The 15704-nt window shown below is 31.6% G+C and overlaps 1 protein-coding gene across 1 annotated transcript; it reads right to left on the reverse strand.

The window, feature by feature from the left end:
- Positions 1-1040: 1040 nt before the first annotated feature.
- LOC120215173 (type IV inositol polyphosphate 5-phosphatase 9-like) lies at positions 1041-3827 on the reverse strand. Its single transcript, XM_039212909.1, has 8 exons — positions 3746-3827; positions 3488-3654; positions 3174-3281; positions 2757-3066; positions 2494-2678; positions 1624-1732; positions 1384-1535; positions 1041-1278 (listed from the first exon to the last, which is right to left on the reverse strand). The coding sequence occupies exons 1-8, from the start codon at positions 3761-3763 to the stop codon at positions 1047-1049; spliced, it is 1281 nt and encodes a 426-aa protein (XP_039068840.1). The 5' UTR covers positions 3764-3827; the 3' UTR covers positions 1041-1046.
- Between the last annotated feature and the right edge of the window lie 11877 nt (positions 3828-15704).

Here is a 15704-nt window from a genome sequence, read left to right on the forward strand (position 1 = left end):
AAGAATATATATATATATATATATATATATATATATATTTTTGGAAAAATTCTAAATCTAATCCTAACCATATATACACGGGAAGGAAGAGATGAGTCGGGAAGGTAGGACAATTTTCTTACTGGAAATAAAATTCATGACCTAAAGAAGTATGAGAGAATAAATATAAACAACTTGATCAATCGAATAAATGTATTTGCTTTACTTGTATTATGGCAGCATTTGCCTATTTTTAAAGGGATATGATCATGTTATACAATGTAAAACTCTTTTTATTTTACACAGATTTAAGACCACTGAATGAGTGAAAATACACTGCTGAAATTAACGGTAGAAAATGAGAAGATATTCACTGTACAGAAAAATAAAGAGTTAATCTTAATCATCTATTTTCACTCATCCAACAGTCCTAAATTTGTGTTAAACTAAAAACTACATTGTGTGAGTGAATCTTAACTCATTTATAATATATATATATATATATATATATATATATATTTCTTCTACAAACCGTAATTTGTTAAGCAAATAGAAATAGTTGGTCCAATTAGAAGGCAGAATTAATTGGGTTAATGCTGCTCCACGCAAATGAACCGAATTCCAAACTAGTCAATTATTGTCCCATAGTTTATATTAACTTCTTTCAATCATTTATTCATTGGGTTTGAAAGATGTGTAATTGTAAATTATAATTAGCTTCAAATCCGCCAATAAACTTGCTTCCTAACATACTCTAATCATTAGGGGACTCTTTGATTAAATTAATTCAAGCTTAACATAAACTGCATGGAGCTTAGCATGCAACACCCTGCTTGGAAGCACTCAAATTTTGGACTCTAGTTGTTGGACCAAAACAAAACCCAAGTTTTTTCTTCTTTTTCTTGTCTTTTTTTTAACGCGTATGTACCTTATAAACGCAAGTATTCGAATCCGAATCTTTTGAAAAGAACATCATTTTTGTTTACAATTGTAATCACTGAATGGGTTCACTCCATGGTTTAACATGCGTTGAACAATCATAAAAGCCAAAATAGAGAAGTTTTTATTTATAAAATCTGGATGCTGGATCTTCCTTTACATACAAAATCATCGGTCTGGTTTGTAATCCTATCAAACCTTTCTGATAAAAAAAAGCTTTGAAATTGTTTCAGTGAATGTAAAACCCCAACTTCAGCCGTAAATATTGCTTTCACTGGCCTATGATCCGAGAAATTTTCTTCCCCTCTGGTATATACATGTTGCTTTAATCCTGTTCCGTACCAGATTATTCTATCACACCTGGAAAAAATCAAACACGAATTCTTTGATCACAATAACCGTTTAAATCTTTAATGCAGAGACGAATATATAATTTTGTATTAGAAGACGAATTTATAAAATTACCATGCCGGAGCACGTTTCTTTTCTCCTTTTTTGCTTTGATGAAAACATCCATGGTATACATCAGAATTCGGTCGGTATTTATAAGTAGGAGCAAATGAAATTAATCCTTCATGCCACCCTTTAAATTCACCATTCATCAGCTCCATCCTTAGCTTCATTTCAATAAAAAAAAAATTAGAAGACAAAAATTTTAATTTTTCATTTATATTTAGACATAGATACGAAGATTTTTTTTTTTACCTGATCATTTTCGAGTAAGGAATTCCAATCTCTTGAATCTACCGATAGTCGAACAGTTGATTCCGGTAATGAAATCCTATAATTCAAATCTCCAAGAAAAATTACCCGACTGCAAGAGCAACCATGGAAATGGTTAATTAAGCTGATATCACAAGATATTTCCATATTAAATTCATTTTAATCTTGCTGTTTATAGTCTAGAAAGTAATTTTTAACTTAATTAATAAGTCAACTTCATCCTATAATAAATAATTTGATAATAAAAAGTAGGGGTGTAAACGAGCCGAATCGACCTCGAGTATTGCTAAGCTCGACTCGAACTCGAAAACTATAAGAGTAAGCTCGATTCGACTCGAAAACTCGCAAGCTAAAAATTATCAAGCTCAGCTCGAACTCGAAATATATTATTGAAACTCGACTCGAACTCGAAAAAGCTCGAAGTCAAAAATATTTCAAGAGCTCAATTAAAGCTCGATTGAAGCTCCATTTTGAGCTCGATTCAAGCTCGAATCTTAGCCAATAAAAAGACGGTTCACCGGTAAATAAAATAATTTAATTAGCCCACCAGATTAATACTATTTGCTTTTTAACAACTGCACTAATTTAATAATTACAAACTATATATATTCCAAAATGTCACAGATAAAACAATTAACAAAAACAACAACGTTTTATCTTTGGCGGCCTCATAAAGATTCAAAGTTTGAAACTGGTAATCAAATCATAATGGTTAGGCTTAATAATTATCAATAGAAAATATAAAGAAAATATTTAAAATATATGATGATTTTATTATCTTTAATTTTAATGATGATGTTGTACTAATTATTAATTAATTGATTAGTTAATAAAGTAATTAATTTTACGTACTCATGGTCTAGGATTTTTCTTGGTAAATCAAGTGAAGGGCCTCTCGGGAAACTTGTTCTGGAAAATATTTCGGAAACATTGAAGTTTCTAAGCTTCTCGTCTCCTTGTCTACCTCCAGAGGCTAGATGACAGCAGACAAAGCAGAAGCTTGATTCGTGTAGTCTGAATCGAACCGAAACCGAACCCTGCGAGCGGAGATTTTTGAACAAGATTAAGGATGAATAACACGAGATAATTAACAATATTATTTGTTTGCTAATCACCTTATTTCCTAGGCAGCCCATGATTCCACAGCCTATACATGAGACACTAGGGCACCGGATATAAGGACAAAGATAGCTTCGGACCCAAACTGTGATTAGAATCCCCACCATTTGCTTACTTATAATACACCGAAAGTCTTTTCCTGTAATACTCTTTTCATGATTTGATAGCTCATCATCTTCATTGGAATGTTGTCGGATTTTCGTCTTGTTCAAAGCTCGTCTAATCAGGGAATTCCATTTCGTTGAAATCTTGTTGTTTTCTGTTCCTAACACGCTGGAGGTGCTAAGGGGTACAATCTCTTGAAAACTGAAATGAAGAAGAAGACAATGATGATCAATTATCATTGTTTGATTTTCTAGTGAAAAAAAAAAACGAAACTAAAAATGAATACAATTATGCTGTAGGTGATTTACCCAAGAACGTAGATTTCGCAGGAGATATTGCCTGTATCTAGCAATTCCTCTATATCCAAGTCTTCTGGTGGTTCAACACCTCCAACATTCCATGTACTAACAAAAACCCTAAAAAATAAAAGAAAAATTATTTTCTTAATATAATCTCATATGATTACAAGATAATATCCATTCAAAATCTTTTTTCACCATTAATAACACACCATGTTGTTTGAACTTGAGACCATAAAACCCGAGACCAAAGAACAATACTTTCTTTTATTGAGGTCGCTTAATGGATTCAGAAAGAAAATATGAAAAAAAGGATGAATTACCTGTAATTATGTATATCCTTATGGTGACTGAAAATGGTACCGTTTGGACTCAGACATGGCCGATCCAAGCTCGGGATTTCTTTGTATCTTGGAAAATCTGCAACAAAGTTGTTGCTTCCTAATCTCTTTCTAAGGATCTTGTTAGCCACTAATCTGGGCCACATAACCTGGAACAAGAGTTTTACAAGTTACAACACTAAATATCAATATATATACCTTCAAAAGAGACTAAATTGTACATGAAAGTGCAGTACTAACTTGTTGGTTTGTTGACATGGTGAGGAAAAGGAGAGAAATTGGAGGAGAAAATTGCAGAGAGAGAGATGATACTAAAGAGAGTGGGAGGAAAAGAGATAAAAATGGAAGAGATCATGCTGAGGAATTTGAGAGAGAGACCTCTGCAAGTTGGTAGTGAAATTGAGGTCTTGAATTTCTTAAAAACTGAATGACGTTAACCGTGATGCGCCATTGTTGTCTAATTTCACAATTCTTTTTTTCATTTTATAAAAAGTAAAAGAGAACGAGAGACGATATAGAGGAAGACGACATGGGTCTTTTTTTGTTGCAGGCTTCACATAATTGGAGGATCAGCCTTGCTTCTCATTTGTCTATTTTATTTTTATTTAAAGGGAGCAAGTGGGGGATTGGGGGGGGGGGGAGGGTCCATTACAAAATATTATTTTTTATACTATTTCATATAGTAAAAATCTTTTTAAATTAAGTTGTTATCACTAGTGAAATTAAATTAAGTCCACAGTGATCCATATAATTAAATATATTTTTATTTATAAATAGGAATTAGTTGAATGCTTATTGAAAAACTACCTAACTTTTCATTTAAACAAAACTACCCATCTTTCTATTTAAAATATTTTATATTTTTAAAAATAATTTCCATTTTTGCACATTTTTATTTTACCTAAAAAAGATTCAAAGTTACTTAATCGTTTTAAAATGATTAAATATTTTTCACACAATTTTAAAAAATGCATTTAATAATTATATATCTTCCGTCTCATTAAAGTTACTTTTTATTAAATTTTATAGTAATTTTTTAACTTTAATTAGTTTAATTATTTTAAATAACTAAATATTATAAAAATATATATTCAAAAAAATATATAATTAAATATATTTAAAATATATTTAAAAATAGAAGACTTTTTACTCGTCGAAAAGAAATCATTTATATGAGAATAACTAAAATATCTTTTCGATATTTTAAAAATTTCTACGTGTTATTTTTTTTAAAATTTGTTATGTGATAATTAAATATCAGGTGTTAAATAAATTAGTTCCAACCATAACGTAAATAAAAAATATATTATTAAAATTGTCAGTTTCATGTGACACGTAAATAGTGTCAAATGAAAATTCATTTATAGCTTGCTTCGAAGTTTCAATTACAATAAACTAAATAAAATAAAAGTTGTCATATGTGAAATGAAAAATCATTATTAGATTTTATTTTAATTATATATATTCTATAACTTAATATAAAAACTGTTCCATTCAGAAGTTACGAATAAAAATAATAAAAGGGCGAGGGGCTATAAGTTGTTCCCTTAAAAAAAGAGTAAACTACACATTCAATATTTAACCAAATACTTTTAGTCTATTTGGTACTTAAATTTTATCTTTTCAAAATCATATCTAACGTGTCACCATAAGATAATATCATATCATCATTGAAAAAATATCACAACAATAATTATGTTAATTTTTAACGGTGAGATACCAAATTGAGATCTAAACTAAATGTTAGGTAAGATTTAAAAAAATAGTACCCAAATAAAACAAAAATAATAATTTAGATATTAAACTTATACTCTTACCCTAAAAATTATACCATCTGTGTAATTTAAATTATATATCATTAGCAAAAACGAAATAAGGATATTATTTCATGTAATTAGTTTTCTTGAATAGGTTATTTTAATGGCAAACAAACCAACGTATAATAAAATATAGTATTATCGGATCGTAAATGGTTTGCTTTCAAGATCAGATCACATAAAAAATAACATTTCTAGAAAAAAATTATATATTGTTGAAGCATGTCACAATCAAAGAAAGATATATAACCTTGAAAATAATGGCGTATATCTTTATTGATAAAAGCCACTTTAGATCAATTAGGTTTTTCCTCGTTTCGCAGCGGATGATGATGATGATTGATAGATAGTTTTCCTACGAACCCTTCTAGCTGCAATAGATTAGGCAAACTCGATAATTGGCTCTAATCAGCCCTCCTAATCGCAATGAGAAGGCAAACTAAAGTGTGAAGATCTCTCTCATAAAGAACTTGAAAGAACTTAATGAAAAGAAGTTTCGATGGCACAAGACAATCATCACTTGCAAAAACGAACTCTCGTTGTATTATTTGTAACACCCCAACCCGTACCCGACCCGAATACGAGTCCGAGATGTCACATTGACTTTTAAAAACGATATTCTTACAAAATATCAAAACATTGAACTCATTTTAAGAAAATACCGCAATATTCTATTAATTTATGTTTCGTATGAAATTTCAAGTCAAAAACATATTTATGAACAATAAAATACGTATGAACAATGAACAGTACCATATAAGCAGTACCGTGAACAGTACCCAAATGTTAAAATTTTCTAGAATGTCAAAGGGGAACTGTTTCCCCTGCTATAAGGAACTGATACCCCTGCTACAGTACTGCTACAATACTGTTACAGTACTTTCGTAAAATACGTATAACTTCATAAAAACCTAAGCTTTCATCCGTATAAAATTCATCAATTACATATACGCATTTAAAACATGACCAAACTCAATCGTATGAATTTTCAAAACCAATTAGAACATATCAGATTTAATCCTTACATGCCAACCACTATCCTTATTACAAAATACATACTATACATTTCTTTTCTGATTTGATCTTTGGAAAGGAGAAACTGACATGTCTTGCTTAATTTTTCTCATTCTTCCTCTTCTCGGAACCTACGCGTGAAACAATCACACGCTAAGTTGTTGACTTAGTGAGACATATAAAACATATAATAAAACCATAAACATTTCATATAACAAAATGCATACATGCATCTATACCATCATTATCATGATCTTGTACTTATCTTTTCTGTGTACCATATAACATCATTTAATTCCTGTGAACCATTTCATATCACCAAAAGCATATACATAACATATATTGTAGTAATCATTATCTCTTTATTAGCTCATGTACACAAAGAATTCAGTGTAAACAATAATAGAACGATATCATATAATAATGCAAATACTTTTGATATCTTTTATAGGCCCATGTACATTATTGAGAACTCAAGGTATTCGAGTACATTGAGGTTGTGCACTATTGCTGTCACCACAGCTCGTATAAGTCCCACTGAGTGGCATATGAAATTTGTCCCGAAAGACCTATCAGAGGTCATAAAGAACCTCGGCAACTGTCTATAGTTCCTGAAGAAACTAGGTAAATTGTCCATATGTTCCTTAGAACATAGGTATACTGTCCATATGTCCCTAAAGACATAGCTAATTCTGTCCATATGTTCCGTAGAACATAAGTAAACCCTCGACTCTTGGCATGCCAACTATACCACTAGCTCTCATATTACATAACATGGGCATTGTCATTTGTAACATTTTATATCACTTATTATTTCTCTTCTATCACATACCACATGTATGTGTAAACATATATCTCATATACATATAACTTATAACTCTTTAATTTCATATCATGTAATACCCTTACAGAGTATTATATCTTCTTATCATGTATTTCATGTCACATGTTCTTGCTTTCATATAGTCACATAGCTCATGTCAATTAGTCACTTATGTTCACATATCACATTCATATCACATAGTCACATTTCATATAACACTGATATTACATATTCCTATAATTACTTATATTAATATCACATATATCACAAGTGCATGTATTCACGTAGATCGTTTCATATGGCTTATATCACTTCTCATTTGTTCATGTAAACTCATATGTCATATCATGTAATCTATATCACATGTTGCATATAATCACGTAGTTTACTTTGCATGGTTTCACATAACTATATATATCATATTTTGTTCACATATATTTCCCATATATATACATCACATATTCATATCACCTCATTCTTTCATATAACTCTTTATCACATTTCATGTAATCACATATTTCTCCTCTCCTATTTTATTCTCAAATATTCACAAAACTTGGATCAAATATACATATAGTCACGTAAATCATTTTTGCATAGCTTATATCAACTTTTCATGTCATTTCACACTTCTTGTTACATTACTTATTGTTGAGTTAATCGATCGACGGAATTGGCCAAGAGGGGGGGTGAATTGGCAATTAAAAAATCTGGTGGAAGCTTTTGCAGAAAATTGAAAAGATTTACACAACGATTTAGAGTGGTTCGACTTTCTCAACCAAAGTCTACATCCACTATCTTAGCTATCCACACTAAGGATTTTCCAATAAATTCACTAATTTGTTCTTTCTTTTGAGGCCAAAGAGATAACCTTACAACACCCTCAAGAATATACCCCAATTCTTGAGAACACTCTTTCTCAAAGAGAAGATTACAAATTTGCAAACTTACAAGGAAATCCTCACAAGGTAGATTGTTTGCACAATTCTAGAACAAAGAAAAGAACACTAAAAATGAATACAATTGAGTACAAGTAGTGTTCTTGAAAGAAAAATAAATATTGAATGAAAAATAGGCTTGAAATGGTCAAACTTGAGGTTTGATGCTTTCTCTTTGATTCTCTCTTGATTCTAGTTGCTTGTTGTTTCTTGTTGTTGATCAATGGCTTCTAAGCTTGTTTAAATACAACTTCAAATGATTTTGAACGTTGGGGATGATTAGTGGAGTCAATAGAGCCGTTTAAGTGTGAGAACAATTAATTAAAGCAGTTGGGAGCGTCAGTGCATCGATGCATGAAATGCATTAGATGTTTTGAAAAAGCCTGAGTGCATCAATGCATGGTCTTGTGCATCGATGCTTCAAATGCATTGAGTGCATCGATGCATAAAATGCATTCGATGTTTGAAAAATTAATTGGTGCATCGGTGCATCACTTTGAAAAATTGATTTTAGGCTTGATTTCGGTTCAAAATACTTTGTGAAAATTTGTTAAAAATAGTTTAAGTATAAAACACAAATTTTACACATTTAGTCAGGTTTGAAATTGATCTTAAAAGTCTTGGAGTAATAATTTGATATTCGATTAATTGAATCGAATATACTTAGAAAATCATTTGTAAAATCTTAAAATTCATTTAAACGTAATTTGTTATATCGAAATATCAAAATGTTTTAAACAATCTCCCCCTTTTTGATATAACAAAACACTTGAGTAATTTTAAGATTTTCTTTGAAAATAAAGTTTGAAAACCAAGTTTGAAGTTACTCCCCCTTACTTTAACACTTATCCCTTTTAACACTTAATATTTCTCCCCCTTTTTGTTAAATCAAAAAGACTCTAAAATTAATTGAAAAAAGTTTTTGAAAAATATAGCCAATTGATTATAAGTAAATAAGATTAAGCTGCTAAGATCACAATCAAAAGGGAGATTAGCCATTAGTTCCATAATCAATATTCATAAACAAATGTGAAATGGCATAATTGGTCATATGTTTCTAATGATGCAAAAGTAAATAATCATTTAGTTCAAAATAAAATTCAAACCAAACCAAAACATTAATCCAAACATTCAATCATCCAAAATAAACAATCCAAAAGATAACGATAATCCCCAAACTTTCAAAATGTTTTAATAAGAAAAGTTCAAAGATGTTCCAAAACAAAACAATATCTACTCGTCCATAGAGGGATCGAGAGGCAGAAGAGAAAATCGGGCTTGCATATCAAGAGAGAGAGCATCCATGCGTACAAAATTCTCCCTTTGAAACTCCATCCGTCGAGCTTCCAAAGTGTCTAAGCGTTGATTTACTGCTTCGTGAGTAGCAGTCAAGTGGGATTCAATGAAAGCATACCGTAGATCAAATGTCTCTAAAAATGAACAAAAATATAGAGGCACTTGATCTTCTTATGGAGCAGGCTCATCATCTGGTACGTGATCGTGGATGTCTTGCATAAGTTGTTGAAATTCAGGATCATCGTCAGCAGCTGGAGCCGAAGGAGGAGGAGGAGGAGGAGGAGAGGAGCTAGGAGCAGCTCGTGAGGAACTAGCTCTCGGAGTTTGCTTACCGCGTCTAAAGACCCATTGATCGGTTTCCTTGTCTTGTTTCTACTCGGGTTTCTTTAACGAGGTTAGATTGATTGGATTTTGGAGAGGAATGGGATTATCGAGAGAGACGTCTAGACCAAGTTTAATAAAGAGGTTACTAAGAAGACATCCATAAACTAATGTTTCTACATGTTTTGAAGGAACAATGTTTATGATATATACTAGTTGGCTAAAAATAATGTGGGGCAGATTTATTTTGATGTTCTTAATATAATACATCCACCATAAATCCCTAGCACGAAGAGTGGAGTACCTACCAGCAGATGGTCGAAACCACCACGAGATTATCAAATGAAAAAAACGATCGTGATGAGAACGAAGGGTACTAACACTAGCGTTTGGAATATAGGGATAATCCACATTTTCATTTTCATTATATAATCAATCATCATCTAACCCAAAACGTGAGGCTATAGTTGTGGGGTCAATATTAATATCTTGGCCTAAGACATATGATATAATAGCAATAGTCCCACATTGAGTATCATTTTAAATGCACACCGCATTAGAATAGAAAATGCGGACTAACTGATGAAAAACGACAGGTTTGAGATGAAACAATTTATCAAACTTCCAAGTTTTAAGAATTGGGAGGTATTCAAAATCAATGTCAATCATGGCTTGAAGAGAAGGAATACGCTCTTCTCGGATTCTATAGGATTGGAAAAACTCCATATACCTATGATACAGGTCATCTCTACGACGTTCATGCATGTTGAAACAAAGTCCTATAAGACTATTAGGAGGTTGAGGAACGGGATTAGGAGGTTGGTTTGAACGAGAACGACTCGATCAAGTTCTAGGGCGTTTGGGATTAGACATGGTTTAGGAATCGGAATAAGAAATATAACCTGCAAATTGAAACACATGTATGCAATTTAATCAATCCCAAAACTCAATTGTGTCCGCAATAATTCAAGATTTTCTAAACTGAATCCTAATGGGCAAAGTTTTGAAAACTATTTGAAAATAATATTTGTAAAATTATAATATGTATAGTTTTTCATGAAAACAACATAATTAAATCAAAAACATCAAATTTAGAAATTAAATTTAGATTTTTTATTTTTTATTTTGAAAATTCACAAATTCATTGAAAATTTGTGAGTTTTTTTTATGAAATTAGTTGTAAAAACTAGTTTGTAATCATCAAACTATCAATGCCCGATATAATGTTCATCCTAGAACTAATTAAAACTAGTACTAAGATCATAAATCAATAAAATAGAGTTTTTGAAATATTACCTTGAAAATTTCGGATTTGAGAGGAATGTGATGTTGTTTTGCACGATTTGATGATAAATGCAGGATTATGAGTTGAAAAACTCGAAGATTCCGACAAATTTTTGTTGATTTAGAGCAAGAGGAGAGTTTAGAGAAGAAGAGAGGCGTATAGCTAGAGAGGGTTTAGTTTTAGGGTTTGAAGCAAATGAGAAAAATAAGCCTTTTAAACCCAAAACCCAACGGATGCATCGATGCATGACCCTGTGCATCGATACACATTCAAGGCGTGCATCGGTTCATCAACATGATGAATCGATGCACATTCAAAGGGATGCATCAATGCACTGTTAAGTGTATCGATGCATGAAGCACAAAAATGTCAAAAATCTGTTTTAAACACTTAAAATGCTAAATTAATTAGCTCTAGTGGTATTGGCAACTCATATATTGAAAATTAATCATGTTCAATCAATCAAATTAATATTTAAACAACATTTGAACATAAAATTAATTTTCACCAAATAACATAAACTCCCCCTAAATAATAGCAATGAATGCAATAAAAATTTACCATTATAAGCATTTTTCATTTATTCTTAAAAGTGCTAAAATTATTTTAAACACTAAGTGAAGATAGGTCGGTTAAACCTAATTCTCTCCTAAGTGTCCAAAATCTTTCCTTGTCTAAAGGTTTTGTAAAGATATCCGCTAATTGATGCAAAGTATCAACAAATTCTAGAACTACATCTTCCTTAGTGACATGGTCTCTAATGAAGTGATGTCTTATTTCAATGTGCTTAGTTCTAGAGTGTTGGATGGGATTTTTAGTGAGACAAATAGCACTAGTATTGTCACACTTGATAGGAATGGTACCTACTTCAATTCCATAATCAAAAAGTTATTGTTTCATCCATAAAACTTGTGCACAACAACTACCAGCTGAAATGTATTCTGCTTCAGTGGTAGATAATGCAACACAATTTTGTTTCTTTGAAAACCAAGAAATCAACATATTTCCAAGGAATTGGAAAGTACCGGAGGTACTTTTCCTATCTAATTTGCATCATCCATAATCCGCATCAGAAAGGCATGCAAGCTAAAGCTAGAGTCTCTAGGATACCAAAGTCCTAAACTAGGAGTGTCCTAAAGGTATCTAAAGATTCTCTTAACAGCTAGTAAATGTGATTCCTTAGGACAAGATTGAAATCTAGCATATAAGAAAACACTAAACATAATGTCCGATCTACTTGCAGTTAGATAAAGCAAAGAGACAATCATTGACCTATATAATTTAACATTCACACATTTACCTCCTTCATCTAAGTCAAGTTTTGTTGATGAGCTCATTGGAGTGTCATGTGGTTTGCCATTTTCCAGTCCAAACTTCTTGAGCATATCTTTGACGAACTTGGCTTGATTGATGAAGATGTCATCTTTTCTTTGCTTGATTTGGAGTCCCAAGAAAAATGAGAGCTCCCCCATCATGCTCATCTCAAACTCACTTTGCATTAGCTTAGAAAATTCTTGGCAAAGAACATCATTAGTAGAACCAAATATTATATCATCAACATAAATTTGAACTAGTAATAAATCTTTACCTTTATGCTTTAAAAACAACGTAGTGTCAACCTTCCCTTTTGAAAAACCCTTTTTAATTAAAAAAATTGACAATCTTTCATACCAAGCTCTAGGAGCTTGTTTTAAACCATAAAGTGCTTTTTTCAATTTAAGAACATGATCCAAAAATTTTGAATCTTCAAAACATGGAGGTTGTTCCACATCACTTCTTCTTTTATAAAACCATTTAAAAATGCACTTTTAACATCCATTTGATATAATTTAAATTCATGAAAACATGCAAATGCTAATAACATTCTAATTGCTTCCATCCTAGCTACGGGAGCGTATGTTTCATCATAGTCTATGCCCTCTTCTTGGGTATACCCTTGAGTAACAAGTCTAGCCTTGTTTTTCACTATATTACCACTCTCATCAAGCTTATTCCTAAACACCCATCTAGTACCCACAATAGATTTATTGCTAGGCCTTTCAACTAATGTCCATACTTTACTTCTCTCAAATTGATTTAACTCTTCTTGCATAGCCATAATCCAATGTTTATCATTTAATGCTTCTTTAATATTCTTAGGCTCTATGCATGAGATAAATGCAACATAATTACAAATATTTCTAAGAGAAGATCGAGTTGTTACCCCTTTGGATGGATCACCTATGATTTCACCATCCTTGAAATAGTTGTACTCTCTTGGGTAAGATACTTTCCTTTCTTCAATGGTTGGATTCTCGAGAGGATCATGAGTTTCCTCATCTTTCATTTCTTCCTTTGATGATGGTTCTCCAACGTCATGTCTAACGTCATTTGTATTTATAATACATACATCATCATTCAAGCAAGAATCCTTCATTGGAAGGAGATTATCATCGAAAACAACATGTATAGACTCTTCTACAACTAAAGTTCTTTTATTAAATACTCGATAAGCTTTAGAACTTAAGGAATAACCCAGAAAAATTCTTTTATCACTTTTAGTATCAAATTTGCCAAGATTGTCTTTACCGTTGTTTAAAACAAAACATTTACATCCAAAAGGATGAAAATAGCTAATGTTAGGCTTTTTATTTTTAAAAAGTTCATATGGAGTTTTCTTCAAAATAGGCCTAATCATTACTCGATTAATAACATAATAAGCAGTATTTGTGGCTTCTGCCCAAAAATATTTTGGCAAATTGTTTTCACAAAGCATGGTTCTAGCCATTTCTTCTAAAGTTCGATTTTTCCTTTCAACAACTCCATTTTGTTGAGGGGTTCTAGGTGCTGAAAAATTATGACTAATACCATTAGAATTAGAAAATTCAGTAAATCCAAGATTTTCAAATTCAGTTCCATGATCACTCCTAACACTAGTTATAGAGTAACATTTTTCATTTTGGATTACTTTTGAAAATGTGATGAATTTTTCTAATGCTTCATCTTTAGTACTTAAGAATAGAACCCAAGTATATCTAGAATAGTCATCTACCAAGACAAATGCTTATTGTTTTCCTCCCATGCTAGTAGTTCTAGATGGCCCAAAAAGATCTAAATGGATCAATTGCAATACTCTACTAGTTGATACATCATTAATGGATTTAAAAGAAACTCGTTTTTTTTTCCTTTAGCACAAGCATCACATATTTTATCATTATCAAATTTTAGTTTAGGCAGTCCTCGAACTAAATCTCCTTGAATTAACCGTTGCAAAACACTCATACTAGCATAACCTAGTCTCCTATGCCATAACCAACTATCATGCTCATCCTTAGCAACTAGGCATAAATTAGTCATATCTATAGAGTCTAAATGCACCATGTAAATGTTTCTTATTCTATGACCAACAAGCATAATCCGATTAGATGCAATGTCAATAACTTTACAACCATTAGTTTCAAACATGACATTGAATCCCTTATCACAAAATTGACTAATGCTCAAAAGATTATGCTTTAATCCATTCACATATAAAGCATTTCTAATTTGTATGGAAGAGGTATTACCTATTGTACCTATACCTTTGATGTAACGTTTTGAATTATCACCAAAAGTCACTTCTCCTCCATTTTTGGCGTTAAGCTATATGAACCGGCTTTTATCTCCGGTCATGTGTCTCGAGCATCCACTATCAAGGTACCATGAATTTGAATTTGTTTCCCGTGCCTTGTAGCAATGCTCATTTTCCTACAAACATAGATTAATTTCTAATTTTTGGTACCCAAATTCTTTTGGGTCTATATTCATTAGTTTCCAAAATCCTAGTCCCCTTAGGTATCCATTTGTGTAGGATATCCTTATCTTTAGTAGTAATGAGCTATTTAGGAACCCATATACTTCTAACAATTTTTCCATTAGAGGTTCTTCGGGGACCTCTATGATTGTAGTTTTTAAAACTTTTTCTAACAAAGTTGGATTTTGAATTTTCTCCATTTCAAAACATTTTGTTCCAACTTTATCAAAAGAGGTTTTAAGATCATCATTGACCTTTGAAAGTAAATTTTGCAATCCAAAATTTTATTTTCAAACTCTTCTAGTTTGATTTGAAAATCTTTGATTTTACTTTCAAGATCGTTGTTGGTTTTGGATATGAGTTTATTTTCATTTTTCAATTTTGAAACATCATTTTTATATTTTAAAAATAATTTCTCATAATCCGAAGCCAACCATTATATTCTAATAGCTCATCATAAGATAAATCATCAAATTCAGATGAGTTAGAGGTTACCTTAGAATCTTCCCCGAATGCCATCAAGCACAAGTTTGCTACTTCTTGTTCCTCTTTATCGGAACCCTCTTCATCGCTCCATGTAGCCACATGAGTCTTGTGCTTATTCTTTGATTAACCTTTTCTTTTCAATTGTGGGCAATCATATTTGACATGCCCCAGATTTTTGCATTCATAGCAAATGATAGGGTCCTTCTCTTTTGGTTCATTTTTTAGGCCTTCATTTTTGTTGATTTTCTTCCTCGGTAAGGTCTCATCATTTTTCTGAAGCGTTTGGAAAACAATGTCATTTCCTCATCATCATCATCTTCATCCGAATCACTCTCATCTTTTGTGGATTTGAGAGCAACTCCAATGTTTTTCTTCTTCTCCTTCTCATTTGGTGTCTCGTCAATCTTATCGAGGTCCACCTCATCTTCAAGCATCATTTCATGAGTG

The sequence above is a fragment of the Hibiscus syriacus genome, unplaced genomic scaffold, assembly GCF_006381635.1.
Source record: "Hibiscus syriacus cultivar Baekdansim isolate YM2019G1 unplaced genomic scaffold, ASM638163v2 tig00110114_pilon, whole genome shotgun sequence".
NCBI classification, from domain to species: Eukaryota; Viridiplantae; Streptophyta; class Magnoliopsida; order Malvales; family Malvaceae; genus Hibiscus; species Hibiscus syriacus.

What these genes read in the sequence shown, in the direction of transcription:
- LOC120215173 (XM_039212909.1), bottom strand. An exon ending in AGAAAAATCCTAGACCATGA is followed by an intron (nt 1,733 to 2,493) that starts GTACGTAAAATT and finishes TTGCTCTTGCAG; the next exon opens with TCGGGTAATTTTTCTTGGAG. An exon ending in AAGAAACGTGCTCCGGCATG is followed by an intron (nt 1,279 to 1,383) that starts GTAATTTTATAA and finishes GATTTTTTCCAG; the next exon opens with GTGTGATAGAATAATCTGGT.